This window comes from Schistocerca cancellata, chromosome 5 (assembly GCF_023864275.1).
Source record: "Schistocerca cancellata isolate TAMUIC-IGC-003103 chromosome 5, iqSchCanc2.1, whole genome shotgun sequence".
Taxonomy (NCBI): domain Eukaryota; kingdom Metazoa; phylum Arthropoda; class Insecta; order Orthoptera; family Acrididae; genus Schistocerca; species Schistocerca cancellata.
In genome coordinates this window covers 137,307,896-137,326,675 of record NC_064630.1, presented here as the reverse complement: position 1 = coordinate 137,326,675, position 18,780 = coordinate 137,307,896, and the positions used below count along the sequence as shown (strand labels likewise).

The following is an 18,780-nucleotide window of genomic DNA, read 5'->3' as shown; positions in this document are numbered from 1 at the left end:
GAGAGGTGGTCTCATAGAACAAAATAATTACGAAGAGGGTCTGAGGCCCGGCCTGGAGATCGGGATGACCACCCCTGCTGAATGAGGTGAACCACTTGCCGGAGAACCGGGTCAGCTGCCGTTTCCCTGGCGACTCTAGAACTAGTGATCGGGAAGCCATCAACCGCTTGGTGGGACGCCACATCCAAATGAAGACACATAATCTCCTCTCGATCGAACTTAGGATCTGGGCCCACCGGAAGACGGGAAAGAGCGTCTGCGTTGGCATGCTGTCCAGTAGGGCAAAAATGAATGTCATAATGGTACTTAGAGAGGAACAAGGCCCAGCGCTGTAGTCTGTGAACCGCCCTATCCGGAATCTGAGGGGCGGGGCCAAATAACGATATTAATGGCTTATGGTCAGTGATTAACTGAAACTTCGTGCCATACAAGAAAGGGTGAAACTTGATAACAGCGTAGACAATGGCCAAAGCCTCTTTTTCCACCTGGGAGTAATGGGCCTGTGCGGGACTAAGAGTTTTAGACGCAAACGCCAGTGGCTGCTCGGAACCATCTGAGTTGCGATGGGCCAGGACTGCCCCTACCCCATACTGCGAAGCACCTGTAGCCAAGACCAACGGCTTATGGGGGTCAAAAGTAGCCAAACGCGGCGCTGACGTGAGGAGGCCTTTCAACGAGGTGAACGCTCACTCGCATGCAGGCGACCAATCAAAAGGAACACCCTTGCGCAGAAGGCAGTACAGGGGGCGGGCGATGGTGGAAGACCTGGGAATGAAGCGGTGGTAATATGCAATCTTGCCTAAAAAAGCTTGTAACTCCTTCAGCGAAGCGGGCCGTGGAAGGTCGACGATACCTTGGACCAATCTTCCTAGCGGCTGGACGCCGTGCCGAGAGATTGTGTAGCCCACATACTCAATGGACGGTTGGAAGAAGTTTGACTTACGCAGGTTGCAACGCAAGCCCACGGACCTGAATTTGAGAAAGAAGGTGCGAAGGTTGTGCAAGTGTTCCATCATGCTGTGGCCCGTGACAATTATGTCGTCCAGGTAATTAATGCAATGAGGGATTGTTGACGTGACATGCTCAAGATAATGCTGGAATATTGCCGGGGCACTGGAGATTCCGAAGGCCAGCCGCTGGTATTGGTAAAGGCCAAACGGGGTGTTGACAACCGCCAGCCGTTGGGAGTCCTCATCAAGAGGTATCTGATGATAAGCCTCCGAAAGATCAATTTTCGAAAAATATTGGCCTCCTGCTACGGCGGAGAAGAATTCATCAGCATGAGGCAAAGGATAGGTGTCCACCACCAATTGGGAATTAATGGTGGCCTTGAAATCGCCACAAAGACGTAATTTTCCTGAGGGTTTCCTGACAATAACGAGGGGCGAAACCCACTCACTAGAAGAAATGGGAAGAACGACCCCTAGGGCTGTCAGCCGGTCTAGCTCTTCTTTTACCTGAGGGCGGAGAGCCAAGGGGATCTGCCTCGCGCGTAGAAAACGCGGGTGAGCCGACGCCTTCAATGTTAAGTAAGCTTCAAAGTCTGAAACATGCCCCAGGCCCTCCTCAAAGATATCCGGAAAGTCAGAGATCAAAGATTCTAATGATTGATAGGGAACGTCTTTGGAGACCAACTGTATGGTGTCAGTGATAGAAAACCCGAAAGCTTGAAAGGCATCCAAGCCAAAAAGGTTATCGGAGCTCGCATCACTGACAACAATAAAAGTAATAGGCTGAATGACTGATTTGTAAGTCACATCGGTAGTGAATTGACCCAGCAGGGGAATGAACTGTTGACCATAACCGCGTAGACGCCGGTAAACTGGCGCCAACGGGGGCGACCCAAGGTCAGAGTAAGTTTGTGCATTCAACAAAGAAACCGCCGAGCCCGTATCTACTTGCAGTTGTAATCGGCGCAACCGGACCGACACCTCGATAAAGAGTTCGTGGGCCGATGCGTCGGGAGCTTGGCCCGATGAAACTTCCTGAATGTCAATGTCCATGTCCTCTGTAACTGCTTCCTTTGATTCTTTCGAGGCTGAGCGGCAAACTTTAGCAATGTGTCCTTTTTTATTACATTTGCGACAAACGGCCCAACGCTGGGGGCACTCCGACCGATCGTGATGTATATAGCACGATGCACAGGACGGTAACAGGGGCCGGTGGCCGGAACTCTGTTTACGCGCCGTGCGGGAGCGACCGTAATGGCCGGATTGTATGGCTTGCACGTCGTCCACCCCGGACACAGTGGATGCGGCCGCGCCGCCCTGAACCGCCGCGATGTCGCACCACACTTCCAACTGTTGACCAGCGGCGTGAGAGACTTCATACGATTGAGCAATGGACAGGACTTCCTCGAGGGAAGGGTCTTCTAACTGCAGGGCCCGTTGCTGGACCTCCCTATCAGGGGCCGAACGAACAATGACATCGCGCACCATAACGTGGGCATACGATTCTCGCGACTGCTCCGTGACAAAATGACACTTGCGACTAAGACCGTGCAGGGTAGCGGCCCACGCCCAGTAAGACTGATGGGGCTGTTTTTTGCATTGATAGAACTCGACCCTAGCCGTCACAACATGCATGTGGCGGCGATAATATGAAGACAGTAATGAACACAATGCATCAAAAGACAAGGACGAGGGTTCCTGCAATGGCGCTAGCTCCCGCAAAACTTGATACAGCGAGGGAGATATCCAAGACAAGGAAAGAGCACGACATACCTCCGCATCGGCAACATGAAACGCCTGGAAATGCTGCCGAAGGCGATGTTCATACGCGTCCCAATCCTCTGCCGTCTCGTCATACAGGGGAAAGGGAGGAGGGGAACGGTGCTGGAGCAGACGGTGTGGAGAGCAACGCCGGAAGCACCTGTTTCATGGTGGCCATGAGCTCCGTCTGCTGCTCAACCAAAACCCGCACTAAATTCTCCATGCCGCGGATAAGCCACGAAACCGGAACAACGACGCAACACGCGAAAGGACGACCCTACTTGTCGCCAATTGTGTAGTAACACGGTTCACGTTTATGTAGCACGTAGCACTTCACTTAGCATAGACCGGGACTGAGTCCTAGGCAGGCCCGATGTTGACTGACTAGGCACGGCCCGTGCTGCCTGAGTTGTTGTTATTGTTGTTACGCCGGCAGAGGTCGCATCCGAATTCTCACGTGCCCTCTGGTGGACGGGACTCTACTTGCGGCAACTACCGTCCGTGATGCGCCCTGCCGATGTGCGCCTCCCGCGATATTTCTGGTGGCTACTGCACTCTCCATCATTCTTCCATTAATGCCTCTAGCTCTTTTTCCTATTTTTCCATTAATGCCTTGAATACCTTTGTTATTTATAATTCTCTGATAACTGTTTTCTCCTTCTGTTGTCCTTTACTTGACTCTCAACAACACATGCCATTGCATGTAGCATTATCTCCAGTTTCAGACATAATGAATAATTTTGTAATAGTTCAGTCTTAACAGTGTGAACAGACATGTAAAGTACAGTCACTTTGAATTGTCATCTGTTATTCACACTCAAAATTTATGACTGTTTCAGTCAATTGTTCTCTCAGCATTTCTTTGCAAAAACTACTTTTTTCCTTATAAACTAAGTTCTTGTCATTTTGCACTTTTACTACTGTGTGGCATGGTGTGCTCTATGACTTTAAAGGCTGCTCCTAGGTGTTCTTTTAGTTCCTTCTGACATTTCGTTTTTGCAAATACATTCCATTTATGTAATTCACATTTTTATTATTCTATTCAAATCCATTCTGACTTGCGGTCTGCTACACTGCTTGACCACTCAGCAATAGGTACCATCCTGACTATTGTTGGCACATGCCTTTGATTGTTTTGTGATCATAATTCAACTTTTTAATAGCTCTCCCAGCTTATCCTCATCATGAACTTCTACACTGAAGAGTACCCTGTCTCAGTCACCACATGTAAGGCTCTAATCAGAGGGGAAGAGTAAATAGCAAACAGATAAGTTTGAAGTCAAACAATGCACCAATCATCAGTATGAAGTAAATAACTCTCCACAATCGACAGTTGCATCAAAACACTATTTATTACACTGAACTTGCCTCCTCTTTACAATATATATATATATATATATACAAACACTTTATCACTCCGGCTTTTCATATACTTCCAAACTATTTCATTATATCTCAGCACTCCAGCCACAACAACCATTCAGCATGCTAGCTGCTACTCACATCTATTACTCAACAATTACCATAGTGCAAAGATATTGCAGTAAAGTAAGAATACCTTATGGGAAGGTGCCTTTAGTGTTGAGACAGAGGACAGAGATGTCCACCAATTCTACAGAAAAGACACCACCAGCTTCGTACCCACAGGCACTGAAACTGATTCTAACACACTACTATTGAAATCCTATGGAGAGAGTAGCAAGGAAAGTAGTAACTTCTGTCCAATACATGGACTAAATGACAAAGAGGGTCGACTTGTTAGCTTGGTACACCTTTTGCTTGTTTTAAATCTTTTAGACAAGTCAGGATAAGCAAGTGGCTTGACTGGTTATATCTAGTTGAACTAACATCCTTCCCAAAAAATTGATACAGACTCAAATGTAGCATTCAGTAAATTCAAAACAGTACAAATCCCCTTGTAAAAAGTCCATACCAATTATTATTACCACCCAACAGAAGATTGCAAAAACCTCTCATTAGATTTTAACAGTTAATAAATTAAACCTACAGAACCCATTATAAAATACAGTAAGTTATATTCCACAAAACTTCATTCATAATTGTTCTTGAACAGACACAAACATTAAAGTAGATAATAATCTTACTCTAAGCTTTTTATTGGATTGACATCATCAGTAAATTAAATCTCAAGGTAATGACCTGTCTCAATGATAAGGGTAATCTCCAGTTGTTTAGGTCCTAATTGTGGGACTTCCCCAAGGTAGTGTTATAGGCCCTTTGTTGTTTCTTACCTATATAAAAGATTTAGGAGACAATCTGAGTAGCCATCTTAGGTTGTTTGCAGATGACGCTGTTGTTTATAGACTAATAAAGTAATCAGATATCATCAAATATCATCAAGATGCTCACACAACCATAGAGCCATTGCTCTGTCATCAACAGCTGCTCAATACAAGAGCTTCACTGAAGCAGCAAAGTAAGAGATTTTCTTGTTGCATTCGTAAAATAATTTAATGACAGTTAATCTTCAGGAAAGTCAGCATATAACCTAATTTTTCATTCAAAAACAAAACATATCCACATAAAGTTTCATTATATACATCAAACTCTTTGAATTGCTCACTGAAACTGTAATATCAACCAGCAGAGTGCAAAGTGGCAGATATATTGGTGAACCTCTTCCTGCACCAAAACACGAGAAGAGTGTTGAAGGAAATTTTTGTTTGACGGGGCATGATGAGATGTGTATTGTTACTTTCATGTGTTTTCTTCGGCATATGCTGCTACAGTAGCTCCTATGTGACAATCATATACAACCATTTGCTCAACGAAAGGTCTGTCTGTATCCAAAGACTGGAAAGTTGCACAGGTCACACCAATATTCAACAAAAGTACTAGGAATAATCCACTAAATTACAGGTCCATATCATTACATTGATATGCAGCAGGATTTTGGAACATATATTGTGTTCCAGCTTTAGGTATTACCATGAAGAAAATGGTCTATTGATGCAAGTCAGCACGGGTTTAGGAAACATTGTTCTTGTTAAACACAACTAGCTCTTTACTCACACAAAGTGCTGAGTGCTATTGACAAGGAAATTCAAATTGATTCCATCTAGACTTCCAGAAGGCTTTTGACACTGTACCACATAAGCAGCTTGTAGTGAAATTGTGTGCTTTTGGAATATCGTCTCATTTATGTGACCGCATTCATGATTTCCTGTCAGAGAGGCCACAGTTCATAGTAATTGTCGGAAAGTCATTGAGTAAAACAGAAGTGATTTCTGGCATTCCCCAAGGTATTGTTATAGGCTCTTTGCTGTTTCTTATCTATATAAAATATTTAAAAGACAATCTGAGTAGCCATCTTGGGTTGTTTGCAGACAATGCTGTCACTTGTCGACTTATAAAGTCATCAGAAGATCAAAACAAATTGCAGAACAATTTAGAAAAGATACCTGAATGGTGCAAAATTGACAATTGACCCTAAATAAAGAAAAGTGTGAAGTCATCCACATGAGTGCTACAATGAATCTGTTACACTTCAGTTACAATGATAAATCAGTCAAATCTAAAGGCTATCAATTATACTACCGTAAATACCTAGGAATTACAATTATGAACTAATTAAATTGGAAGGAACACTTAGAAGATATTGTGGGAAAGGCTAACCAAAGACTACATTTTATTGACAGGACACTTAGAAAATGTAACAGATCTACTAAAGAGACTGCCTGCTTTACGATTTTCCATCCTCTTTTAGAATACTGCTGTGTGGTGTAGGATCCTTATCAGATGGGATTGACAGAGTACACCTAGAAAGTTCAAAGAAGGGCAGCACATCTTGTATTATCACAAAATAGGGGAGATAGTGTCACTGAAATGATACGGGATTTGAGGTGGCCATCACTAAAACAAAGGAGTTTTTCATTGTGGTGGAATCTTCTCATGAAATTTCAATCACCAACTTTCTCTTCCAAATATGAAAATACTTTGTTCATGCTGACCTGCATCGGGAAAAATGATCACCATAATAACATAAGGGAAATCAGAACTCACACAAAAAGATATAGGTGTTTGTTTTTTTTCCACATACTGTACAAGACTGGAATAATAGATAATTATTTAGAAAGTGTTCGATGAACCATCTGCCAGGCACTTAAATGTGATATGCAGAGTATCCATGTAAAAGTAGATGTAGATGTTCCTGTACTTCAGATTAATGAACCATGCACTCCTTTCAGTGCGAATAGATATACATTTTATGTCAAATGAGTGGCAGAAAATTTTCTCAATTTAACACTTTATGTAAATGCCAATGTAAACTTTATGACAGCTTTCATTTTATAATATTATGTTGTACATAAAGTTCTGAAATATACTTTATGCATTGATTGCATTCTTAATAAATTAATGAGGTTTAATTTATGCATGTGATTTTTGTAGGTCTCATGAAATCATTGTAAACATTGTGTGCAGATGTCTAAATACAGTATAATGATTCAGACTCTTCTTAGTTAATCAATGTTTTGAAAGTTAAGTTGTTATGCAATATTTGTAGTATAACCTGACACAGATAATGAAGGTTTTATTTTTTCCAGGGGATGATAAAGTGAATGCACAGAATGTAACAAAAATTATATTTGTCAGTGGAAAACATTACTATGCTCTGGAAGCACAGAGACAGAAGTTAAATGTGAAAGATGTCGCAATTGTGAGAGTGGAAGGACTGTCACCTTTCCCTCTTAAGCAGTTACAACAGGAAATTGCAAAATATAAGTTTGCAAAAGGTAAATGGAAGTCTTAGATGCAAATATGTTTGATGCACCTAGATGTTGCGGAAGGCAAAATGTGTTACTCATTGACATTCTTCCTGATTTTATTCATGATTAACAGTTGAGTAAATGTGCACATGGGTGCTTGAAGTTTGAACATTAGATCAATCTAGAGATACTGAAGAAATGTAAGGATATCATTGTGTTCAAGATATTTTTTTCTGGTTGTAGTGTTCATTTGGAGTCAAGAAGAACATCAGAACATGGGTGCATGGAATTTTGCAAGAACTCGATTTGAAAATCTTCTTGGTAGAAAGGTATGATGAACACTGAATAATTAAAGATTATATAGTTGGAGAGTCAAGGCCTATTAGTAAAGTTATATTCTGTGATTATATTTTGTATTATTCCTTGAAGTTGCTGTTTGGAATTTTGGGTTTGGGCAATTATTATAAACTACCTTAGTGCCTACTGCTTCACTTGTGCAGACTGCATGATCTGCACAGATTTTTTTAAATTGAATTTCTGCGTTGTTCACAAATTGCAACACCTTTTAAACTTCTACAATAATTAAGGCCTTAGAACCACAGTCTTTTCTAAATGTACTTCTAACCAAAAGCAAGTGTGATAATTGGAGTCCAATGTTTTTGTTAATCATGCCTTTTGTATTCTCATGGAGACATTTCTGTAGAAACTTTCATCCCCTAATACATATTTATTTATATGTAACTGAGGACTGAAAGACGAATTTTCATAGATTTAGTTATTGAGTTTCTCCTGGCGTAATCGTTGATCGAACAGTGCACAGGTGTACTGCTGGTTCATTGTGTCCAGCTGGCAGTACACCCATGGATGTTTGCTCATAGATTTAGCTATAAAAGGAGACAAGTAAAAGACTGTGGGTTTGCTAGTGGAACAGAAAGCTGTGGAGTGGGAACAGGGAAGGGGATAGGTGAATGAAGAACACTTGCTAAGGAAGGGTGAGGCAAGGAGGGTTATGGGAATGTAGGATATATTTAAGGGAGAGTTCCCACCTATGCAGTTCAGAAAACTGGTGTTGGTAGGAAGGACACAGATGGCACAGGCTGTGAAGCAGTCATTAAAATGAAGGACATCATGTTGGGCAGTGTGCTCAGCAACTGGATGGTCCAGCTGTTTCTTGGTCATTCATGCGGACAGACAACTTGCCAGTTGTCATGCCCACGTAGAATGAAGCACAGTGGTAGCAGCTTATGTTGTAGATCATATGACTGTTTTCACAGGTATCCCTGCCTTTGATCAATAAGTGATGCTTGTGATCAGACTGGAGTAGATGGTGATGGGAGGATGTAAGAACATCTCTTGCTTCTAGGTCTATTACAGGGATATGAGACATGAGACAAAGGAGTTGGGAACAGGACTTGTGTACGAATGGACGAGGATATCGTGTAGGTTTGGTAGGTGGTGGAAAACCACTGTGGGATGGATGGGGAGGATAGTGGGTAAGACAACCTCATTTCATGGCATGACAAGAGGTAGTGGAAACCCTGGTGGAGAATGTGATTCAGTTGCTCCAGTCCTGAGTGGTATTGAATAATGAAGGGAATGCTCCTCTATGGCCGGATGGTGGGGCTTTGGAAGGTGCTGGGTGACGGGAGGGATAAGGCACGGGAGATCTGTTTCTGTACAATGTTGGGAGGGTAATTACGGTCTGTGGAGGCTGTATTGAGACCCTTGGTATATTTTGAGAGGGACTGCTTCTCACTACAGATGCAACAGCCGTGGGTGGCTAGGCTGTATGGAAGGGACTTCTTGGTATGGGGTGGGTGGCAGCTGAGTGGAGGTATTGCTGGTGGTTGGTAGGTTTGATATGGATGGAGGTACTTATGCAGGTGAGGGTCAACATTGAGGATGGTGCTTTTTGGGTTGATGAGGACCAGATGAAGCAAATGGGAGATAAGGTGTTGAGGTTCTGAAGGAATGTGGATAGGGTGTCCTCAACCTCATTCCAGATCATGAAGATGACATCAATGATCTGCACCAGGTGAGGGGTCCTCAGTGAATCTGAAACAAGTGAGGGGTGAACTTCTGGATGGTTAGGAAGGATTGCTCTAGATGGCAAATGAATGGCGTAGGATAGTGCCATGTGTGTGTCCATTGTCATACCCTGGATATGTATGTAGGAGAGGCATTCAAAGGAGAACTAATTGTGGGTGAGGATGTAATTGGTCATGGTGACCAGGAAGGAAGTCGTAAGTTTGGAATCCATATGCCACTGGGAAAGGTAGAGTTGAATAGTGGCTAGACCTTGGGCATTAGGGATATTAGTGTAAAGAGAGGTGGCATCAATAGTGAGGAGCAGAGCACCATGTTGTAAAGGAACAGGAACTGTGGAGAATCTGTGGAGGAAATGGTTGGTATCTTTTGTATAGGAGGATAGGTTGCAGGAAATAGGCTGAGAGTACTGGTCCATGAGAGCAGAGATTGTCTCACTGGTGGCACAGTAACTGGCTACTATGGGGCATCCTGGGTGGTTGTGTTTATGGTCTTTAGGAAGCATGTAGAAGGTAGGACTGCGGGGAGTGGCAGGGTTGAGAAGAGAGAGAGATAACTGGGAGAGGTTCGGATGGGCCTAAGGATTTGAGGAGAGACTGGAGATCCTGTTAGGTGTCTGGAATGTGGTCACTGTTGAAGGGTTGGTGGTTGGATCAAACTGACAGCTGGCAGCATCTTTCTGTCAGATAATCCTTGCAGTTCAAAACAACAGTGGTGGTGTGTTTGTCAGCAGGTAGGATGATAAGGTTGGGATCAGATTTTAGGTGGTGGATTGCGATTTTTTCTGTTTGTTTAAGTTTGGTTTGCACATTGAGGGATTTAAGGAATGCTGGTGAGGCAAGGTTCAAGGTTAAGAAATTCTGGAAAGTTAACATGGAGTGATTTGGGGGCAGTGGGGGTAGATCATGGTTGGCAGGAGGAGTGGACTGAGTAAGAAAGGGAACACATTGGTCTTAGGTAAAGTCTGATTAGTAGGGTTGGTGGCAAAAAAGGTTTTTCCACTGTATGGGCTGGGAAAAGGAGAGTGAGTCTTTAACAAGTCCAGGATGTTGAATTTGGGAGTGGAGGAAAAGGTGAGGCCTTTGGAAAGCACTGATTCTTTTGCAGGGCTAAGGCTTTTGGAGGAAAGGTTCATGACCGTGTTTTGGGTCCGTTAAGATTCTGAATTCTCTATGGTGGTGGGGAGAGGGGAGGGAGTTTTTGAGAGTGGGGTAAATGAAGTAGGTTTGCAAGACAGGGTTTGTCTGCTATGAGGTGATGTTGGGGAGATTTGGAGGCTGCTGTAGATGTGGTGGATAGCGGTAGTCCAAGATGGAAGTAGGAAGTAAACAGGTCAGCACTGTGCATTTTGTTCTAGTTCCTGGAGGAGCTATGTGTTAGATGGGATCCAGGAATTTGGGACCACACAATATCAGAAATTTATGGATGGAGAAGAGGTACTGTAAGGAGGTTTGGTCCTGATTGACATGGTTCAGGGGGACTGTGTTGGCGAGAGTTAAGGACTGGTGGAATCTGAACAGGTAGAGGTCATATTTGGGGGAGCAGAGGTTCCATGAGCCAAGCAACAGTGCAGGAGCTGTATGTGGGACTGGGTTGCAGCTAGGGGTGAGGAAACTTTTCTGTATTGACACAGATGGAAGGAAAAAGGATATGTGATGGAGCATAAATATGCATAAAAATATGTAAATAACGTAGAAATACATGCAAAAAATTTCACAAAAGTGCACCAAAATATGTGAGAAAAAGAAAAAAAGAGGAAAGATTACATAGGGAGAAGCAATATGGAACCTGAGGGTGTAGGCCAATAGGGAAAGGCAAAAGTGAACTAAAGTCATCATGAAAATGCAATGAGATCAAAGATAAAAATAAATAAGAAGAGTGTAACATGAGGTGCAGGTCTGTGGGTGGATTTATATGAAGGTGGGGGACAGCACATGTACCTAGTTCACATCAGATTAGTATGCATGAACTGGAATAAGAGGGCAGCAAGAGTGGGGGGAGGGGGGAAAGGATGAGGTAGAAGTTCGTGTGACACAGGAAAGTAAGGAAAACAACAAACGAAAATACATTAGAGTGACCCAAGGAGAGTGATCAATTTAATGTTCAAGGATTAATGATGTTCGCTTGAGTAATGTGGCACATGAGATGCTGCACCAACTATCAACACAGTCTTGTAGCCACATGTTGTGTGTGGAGGGGACGGCTGATACAGTGTGGCCCGTAAGTGAGAGGGTGGAGTGCTGTTTGGAAGGCAACATATAGAACACAGGAAAGAAGAGAAAGGAAAGGACAGACACTGAGTATAGGAGCATTAGAAAATACTAACAAAGAAAAACAGCATTGGGTTACAGGATGGAAGAAAAACCATTAGGCAAAATCAAACAGTGGATTATCCAGGATGGAACAGTGACAGAATTATGAAAAGAGTAGTTTGCTACTCACCACATAGCAGAGATGTTAAACAACAGACAGGCACCACAAAAAGACTATTGAACACGTAAGCTTTTGCCTAGAAGGGCTTCTTCTGAAACAGAAAACATACACACACACATTCACGCAAATGCAGCTCACACACTCACATGGCCACTGTCTTTGGTTGAAGGGGTCAGACTGTGAGCAACTGCACATGATGGGAGAAATAGGTGGTCCCCACCACCAGTTTCTCCCATCATGTGCAGTTGCTCACAGTCTGACCCCTTCAAACAAAGACAGTGGCCATGTGTGTAAGGAAGAGGCTGGCGCAGGAGAGGGGGGAGGGGGGGAGAGCAGGGTACAGGTGGGGGCAGTAAAGTGCTGTTTGTGGGAGCATACAGGAACAAGACGGAGAAAGGGTAGGGCAGCTAGGTGCAGTTGAGAGATTCAACAATGGAGTGCAGGGAGGGTGAGGGGGAGGGGGGGGTGGAAAAGGAGAGAAGTAAAAATGACTGGGGGTGTGCTTGTGGAATAGAAGGATGTGGAACAGGAACAGGGAAAGTGATAGGTGGGTGAAGGACAATGTAATGAAATTTGATTCCAGGAGGGTTATGGGAACACAGGATATATTACAGGAAGAGTTACCACATGCACAATTCAGAAAAGCTGGTGTTGATGGGATGAATCCAGATGGCACAGGCTGTGAAGCAATCATTGAAATTAAGAATGTTGGTTAAGTCAGGGAGCATGCCTGTAATGATTTTTCAACTTAAAACTTGATAATGCTGAATTCATGAAGAAAAAAGTGTGCAGGAACAAAAATTAGGATATCTGGAATGGGTTGCGCACCTCACAGTTTAAATGGACTTGGCTGCCCACTGCCCACAATAAGACATTGCAATGTAAGAAGCAGCTTTTGTCTCATTTTATGGGGATGTGTTTAAAAAGAAAATCACATTGTGGAAAGCGACACATTCTGACAAATGGAATCCAGTTCCCTAGGCTCACTAGCATTAAAGAAAACACAAGGTTTGAAGAATTCATTGGGTCCTTGAAAGAATTACAGGGATAGTTTTCTAAACATTTTGAGGACACCGCTAATCTTAGACCATTTGCTGTTTCAGTTGAAAGTGCCCCTGTGCATGTGCATACATAACTGATTGACCTGCAGGATAATTGTTGTTTTAATGACAAGTTCTTTTATGTTAAATTTGTATTATTTTATGCTCTAGAGCTGTGCTTAAATGTTGACATGTAGTAGTTTTGTACATCTACATCTACATCTACATGAATACTTTGCAAATCACATTTAAGTGCCTGGCAGAGGGTTCATTGAACCACCGTCACAATTCTCTATTATTCCAATCTCGTATAGCATGAGGAAAGAATAAACACTTATATCTTTCCGTACGAGCTCTGATTTCCCTTTTTTTTTATCATAGTGATCATTCCGCCCTATGTAGGTCAGTGTCAACAAAATATTTTCGCATTCGGAGGAGAAAGTTGGTGATTGGAATTTTGTGAGAACGTCGCAACAAAAAATGCCTTTCTTTTAATGATTTCCAGCCCAAATCCTGTATCATTTCTGTGACACTCTCTTCCATATTTTGCGATAATACAAAATGTGCTGCCTTTGCCTTTCTTTGAAATTTTTCGATGTACTCCTGCGACGGATTTTTTACGTGCGTGCGTGCAATGCACCAATTGCGACGGATTATACGTTGCTGCTGCAATGCTATTTCTTTTATAATTTTTGTTCACCTACCTCTTTACAGCGGTAGATCTTTGCACATAAACTCCTGACTGCAGCTACTTACGAGATCACAGAAAAGCAGTGTTGAGGAAACTGTAACCTCATAGCTACACGCCGGAGGCCGCTATGAGTAAAATTTGCTGAAAATTTTCTATGTACTTTAAAGAAATGATTCGGAAAGGGGGTGTCACTCGTACTTTAAACATGAAGTTCAAATTTAAACCTTCAATAGATCTTTATTGTCGTTAAGCAAGATCATCAGCCCACATTTACAAAAATTACTAAATTTCTGCTCACAGTTATCACCATACCTAAAACAGCCAGAACTTTTACCTTCCCAAATTCTGAAACCAATTACTTGTAACACACTCAATGATCGGCCAATTACTTGTGCACACGACATTCAGTGGCTGTCTTTAGTTAAAGTTTATGCTCGCCATAAAATACTCAGTAAGAATATACTCAGTACCGCCACGCTATATAATTCAAAGTTCACTCGCAATTTTCGTCGGAACGAATTATCACAACACTCTAAAGTTTTCATTAACAGTTTCTGGTCACTACCAGATACCATTAACACTGGACCATAACACGGAAGTCATCCCGAGACTTCATCTTACACATAATGCGAAAAGTCACATCCAGCATAACCGCCTCCAATCAAACCTAGCTCGCGACTCTCCTCTCACTCTCCCACACTCAAAACTATTTCACCTCAGTAGGCGGACAACCGTCTCACTTCTCATTGGCTGTCAGCACTTACGACCAATGAGAACTCACTTCTAGGGCGCGGCTCGCGCCAAAATACTAGCAAGCACCAACCACTTCTCTAGGCTCATTGACGTCATCAAATTAAGTAACACAAAACTCTCTAATTAAATAAACAAAACAAAATGAACTATAAGCTTTACGCTATATCTGGAAATTTATTACGTAGTCGCGAATGTTCTGGCTGTCTTATACATAAGCATACATACTTGGACATCTGACATTCACTAGTAGGGGAACCACAAGTGGATTCGCTCCCACGTTACAGAGTTGGAACACTTGCCAGTTCCTGTAGAGAATTACATGAATGATTTTTAATAATGCCAAACGTCCCACATACTCTCATGCACACATTCTCATTCACACGCACCCTAACACACAATACACATATTTACTTAGAATTCTTGAAATTATTATTATAGAAAAGTCACAGAGGTTTTCTGAAACTAAAAACTTTCCAAATTCATATATGAACACTGAAAGTGTTATCAGATCATTGTACATAGTCACTGAAGGTGAACTATTACATCACTGTATTTATTTAAATTCTTAACTGTCGGAAAATTACGTTTTTTTAATGGAATTTTACTAACTTCCAAAATACAACTATTTTTGATCTCAGTCTTTGACATATTGTTTGTTTTCACAACAGAAGGTTGTACATCAAATATGAGGTTCCTCAGGTTATCCCTTTATTAGTTATTAATATTTTTAGTTTCGTATAATGTAAGTGGCCTGCCAGCACCACTCCACTGCTTTCACACGCGCAGCTGCAACAGATGGTCGTGATGTCAGACTGCAGGACACAACTCGTCCGTTACTGACCGTATAATACTCTACCGGCTTACATTGCAGCCCACATACATTCTGAAGTAAAGCTTTTAATGGACAAATGGGCGCACGCGCACTAGTTGCGACGCCACACACCTCCTGAGGAACTAAAATTTTTAATTTCTTAACAAATTTTTGTTTCTTAATATTTTTCTATTAAAGATTTGCTTTAACCATTATTATTTGTCATTTCTGGTTCTGTGTATATTTCATTCATCAATATCTAGGGCCGATGACCTACAATCAGTTAACTGTAGACATATATGTTTTTTTTTTTTTTTTTTTACAAGTTGCTGAAAAAGAAACAAACCTACAATACACTCTTTTTACATCACACGCACACTAACAACATAATCGCTTTGGTGAGCGTCACTTCTGAACACTTACACTTTTCACTTCTGCTAGCACTCGTTGTCCAACTCAGTCCTGCTTTGGAGGTCCATATGAATCTCATGCTACTACAACCTTACGCCAGCGCACCTGAAAAATTCAGCTGGCCTCAGTTTCCATCCTTAAATGCTACATCTTAACCTAACACAATAACCCTCTCAAAATTACTTTAATCATAGTTTTCATGACTCTTACTGAATAACCCTCCTTTTCCAAGTCATCATGCAAAATTTTCTTTCCAATATTTCCATTTACAAATACCCTTTTTTAGTTAAAAGTGAACTAACTTTCCCACAAGCAGTACGAAAGTGGCACATTTACTATTAATTTTTCTTCAATTTTTTTTTCATCGCAATGAATCAAACAAGTTACTGTTACATATAAATATATATAAATTATTTCTAACAAATAGTATGCAAATACACTTCAAATTTCAGCCAATGCTTATGACTCTCCAAATCCGGTACACCACGCAACCTTACAAAACACAAAATTATTCATATATGTATACAACTTTTTTCCAGCAATCTCCTGCAGTCCTGTACAAGAAAAGCAACATATAAAAACACATATAAACACTACACATTCCTTAAAACTACTAATCTTAAAATTTTTCTATTGACTTCTGGGGCACTTGAATGGTTCATATTCATATATGGGTTCCTCTTGACTAAAGTCAACTTAGGGTTTCCCAAGCCAGCCTTTTGCTGCTCTGTTACAATAATCTCCAACTCAGGTTTCACAAAATTCAACATCAGGTTTCTCTAGTCACATTCAGTATTTGTTACATAGTCATATTCATACTACACTCACTCAGGTTAGTAATGGTTAATAACATCTCAATTTATTCTGGGTCACGTAAGGTTCCTTCTCACTTCTCTCATTTGCACATCCACCTGTTTTTAAGCTTTGATCCTGTTTTTGTTTACTTAACCATTTACAAACATAGCCTCTCCTTCTTTTACCAACATTGAGCAGGCAACACCTTGCCTCTTACTCCTTTGTTTATTATTATTTAGCAGGCAACACTTTTACTGCTCTGTTACACATTACCATCGTTTTACAGCCAGCCTTGCTGCTCTGTAATTATTTCCTCACATACATTCTTATTGAAACATTTTCTCATTACCTTACACAAATATTTTTCTTACAACATATTACCATTATTTTTCAGACAGCCTTGCTGCTCTGTATCATACCTTAACCTCCCTTACTAAAACAACCTCCCGAGGTTCTCAGACCATTTATTCACATACTTAATACTACGACTGAAGGCAACACCTAACCTCTCACTTCTTTACTGACATTATGCAGGCCACACCCTGCCTGTCTTCCCAAAACAACCTCCTGGTACTCTCTATAACACTAGATAGTGAAGAAAGAAAGAAGATAGTAAAAAGTTTCTGAATGAAATAAGGGGAAGGTTGACAATACGAAATGAAAGGAAATAGTATTGTCATACGACTCGAGACCTAGTGCTCATCACGCACTTAGCTCTGCAAAGAGTGCAAAGCCCTCTGAGGTATTTTTCATCTCTGATGCTATCCAACTCAGACGGATCAACTTCTTTACCTCCACCGTGCTCGTTGTAGCCTTTCATCAGTTTTGTGGTCTTGTAAATATGGATTGGAAAGTCATTCAGTTCTGTATCATCACATGGTCTCTTACCTATGAAGGTTATTGCTATAAGGTTACCATCAATTCTAACCATTACATCATTTGTCCCAAAATTTACCCATCCTGCATGTTTACTAAGAAAATCAGCACCCACCAGCGTGTCTACACTTAGTCCACTTATTACTAAGAAGTTCTGCTTAATTACTACCCCCTTTACAACTATGGGTAGGAATACTTCATGCTTTACCACCTTCTTGGTTTTTCCTGTTGCTACAATTATATTTAAGCCACTTACTGGCATCTTTACTACTTGTTTATTATCTGGGAGTCCATTCACAAAATTTTTTGACACAGCACACACCTCTGATCCTGTATCTATTAAACACTTTACCTTTTCATTTAATACACTTAACTCTATTATTGGCTGTCCTAAGTACTCTTTTTTGATATCAGGTTTTACTTCATCTAATAAATCCTGCACCATTTCCCTTCTGTCAAAACCTGTCTTCTGGGTGGATGTCACATTCATGCTTACAGGGTCTCCCTCATGCTTAATATTATCCCTATTATTAGTGGCAGCTCCTACCAGTCTGTCCACTAGTGCTAAATCAAAACATCTCTCTAGTGTTTCTCTTCCTTTACTCACCTCTGTTTCTGCGACCCTAACCCAGGTGTTGTCAGCAATATAATATAATATAATATAATATATATATATATATATATATATATATATATATATATATATATATATATATATATATATATATATATATATATATATATATATATATATATATATATATATATATATCCTCCACTTCTTCCTTCTTCATTTCTTCTTTACAACCCTCAACTACTTCAAATAACCTATTAAGCACATCTTTGACCTCTGCTTCATTTCTGTTTCCACCACTGTCAGACAGATCCTCATCTGTTTCGCTGTGCAGATTTACCTTCACCTCCTGATTCAAAACCTTATTATCAGTACTTATTTCTTCGACAATCGTGTTCTTACTCTTATTGTTAATATTACTGTACCCCATTAACTCTACTTTAATTGATTCTGCTGTCTCTTGTTGCTCCCCGTTATTCTTCCCTTCTTTCGTAGCAACTATATTAATGCTAGGTGGTTTTACTGGTGCCTTTCTTATGGATGGTTTTGCCAGCGGGTTTAACTGGGAATGCCGTTGTCTATGAACGCTAGCATAATCGTAGACAGCTACAAGTTTTCCAACCGTGGTGCGTCACCGCTGACGTCCTTTGCCAGCTGGTTGCATCACCTCCTGACATCTGTCGGCCGTCTCCGTACTGCCCCCGGTCATTGACCCGATTATCATATGTCCTGCCTCTCCCTCGTGACCTACCTCGATATCCGCCTCCTCTCTGCACACTCATTCTGCTTATGTTTACATCAGTGCGATTGTCATTCTGCCTAACAGGAGGGCGATGCTCTCTTCTCACACTTTCCTCCTCTTTGAGTACTTATTCAACGCATTCTAGATATTGTACAAATTTATCTACATTG

The 18,780-nt window shown here is 41.4% G+C and overlaps 1 protein-coding gene across 1 annotated transcript in view; it reads left to right on the top strand.

Moving 5' to 3' along the window:
• LOC126188009 (probable 2-oxoglutarate dehydrogenase E1 component DHKTD1 homolog, mitochondrial) overlaps positions 1-18,780 on the top strand; it is a 356,616-nt gene that overhangs the window by 321,489 nt on the left and 16,347 nt on the right. The window contains exons 17-18 of the mRNA XM_049929425.1: positions 7,277-7,465; positions 7,682-7,767. Of these exons, the coding sequence (XP_049785382.1) occupies positions 7,277-7,465; positions 7,682-7,767 (275 nt within the window). The remainder of the gene's footprint in view (positions 1-7,276; positions 7,466-7,681; positions 7,768-18,780) is intronic.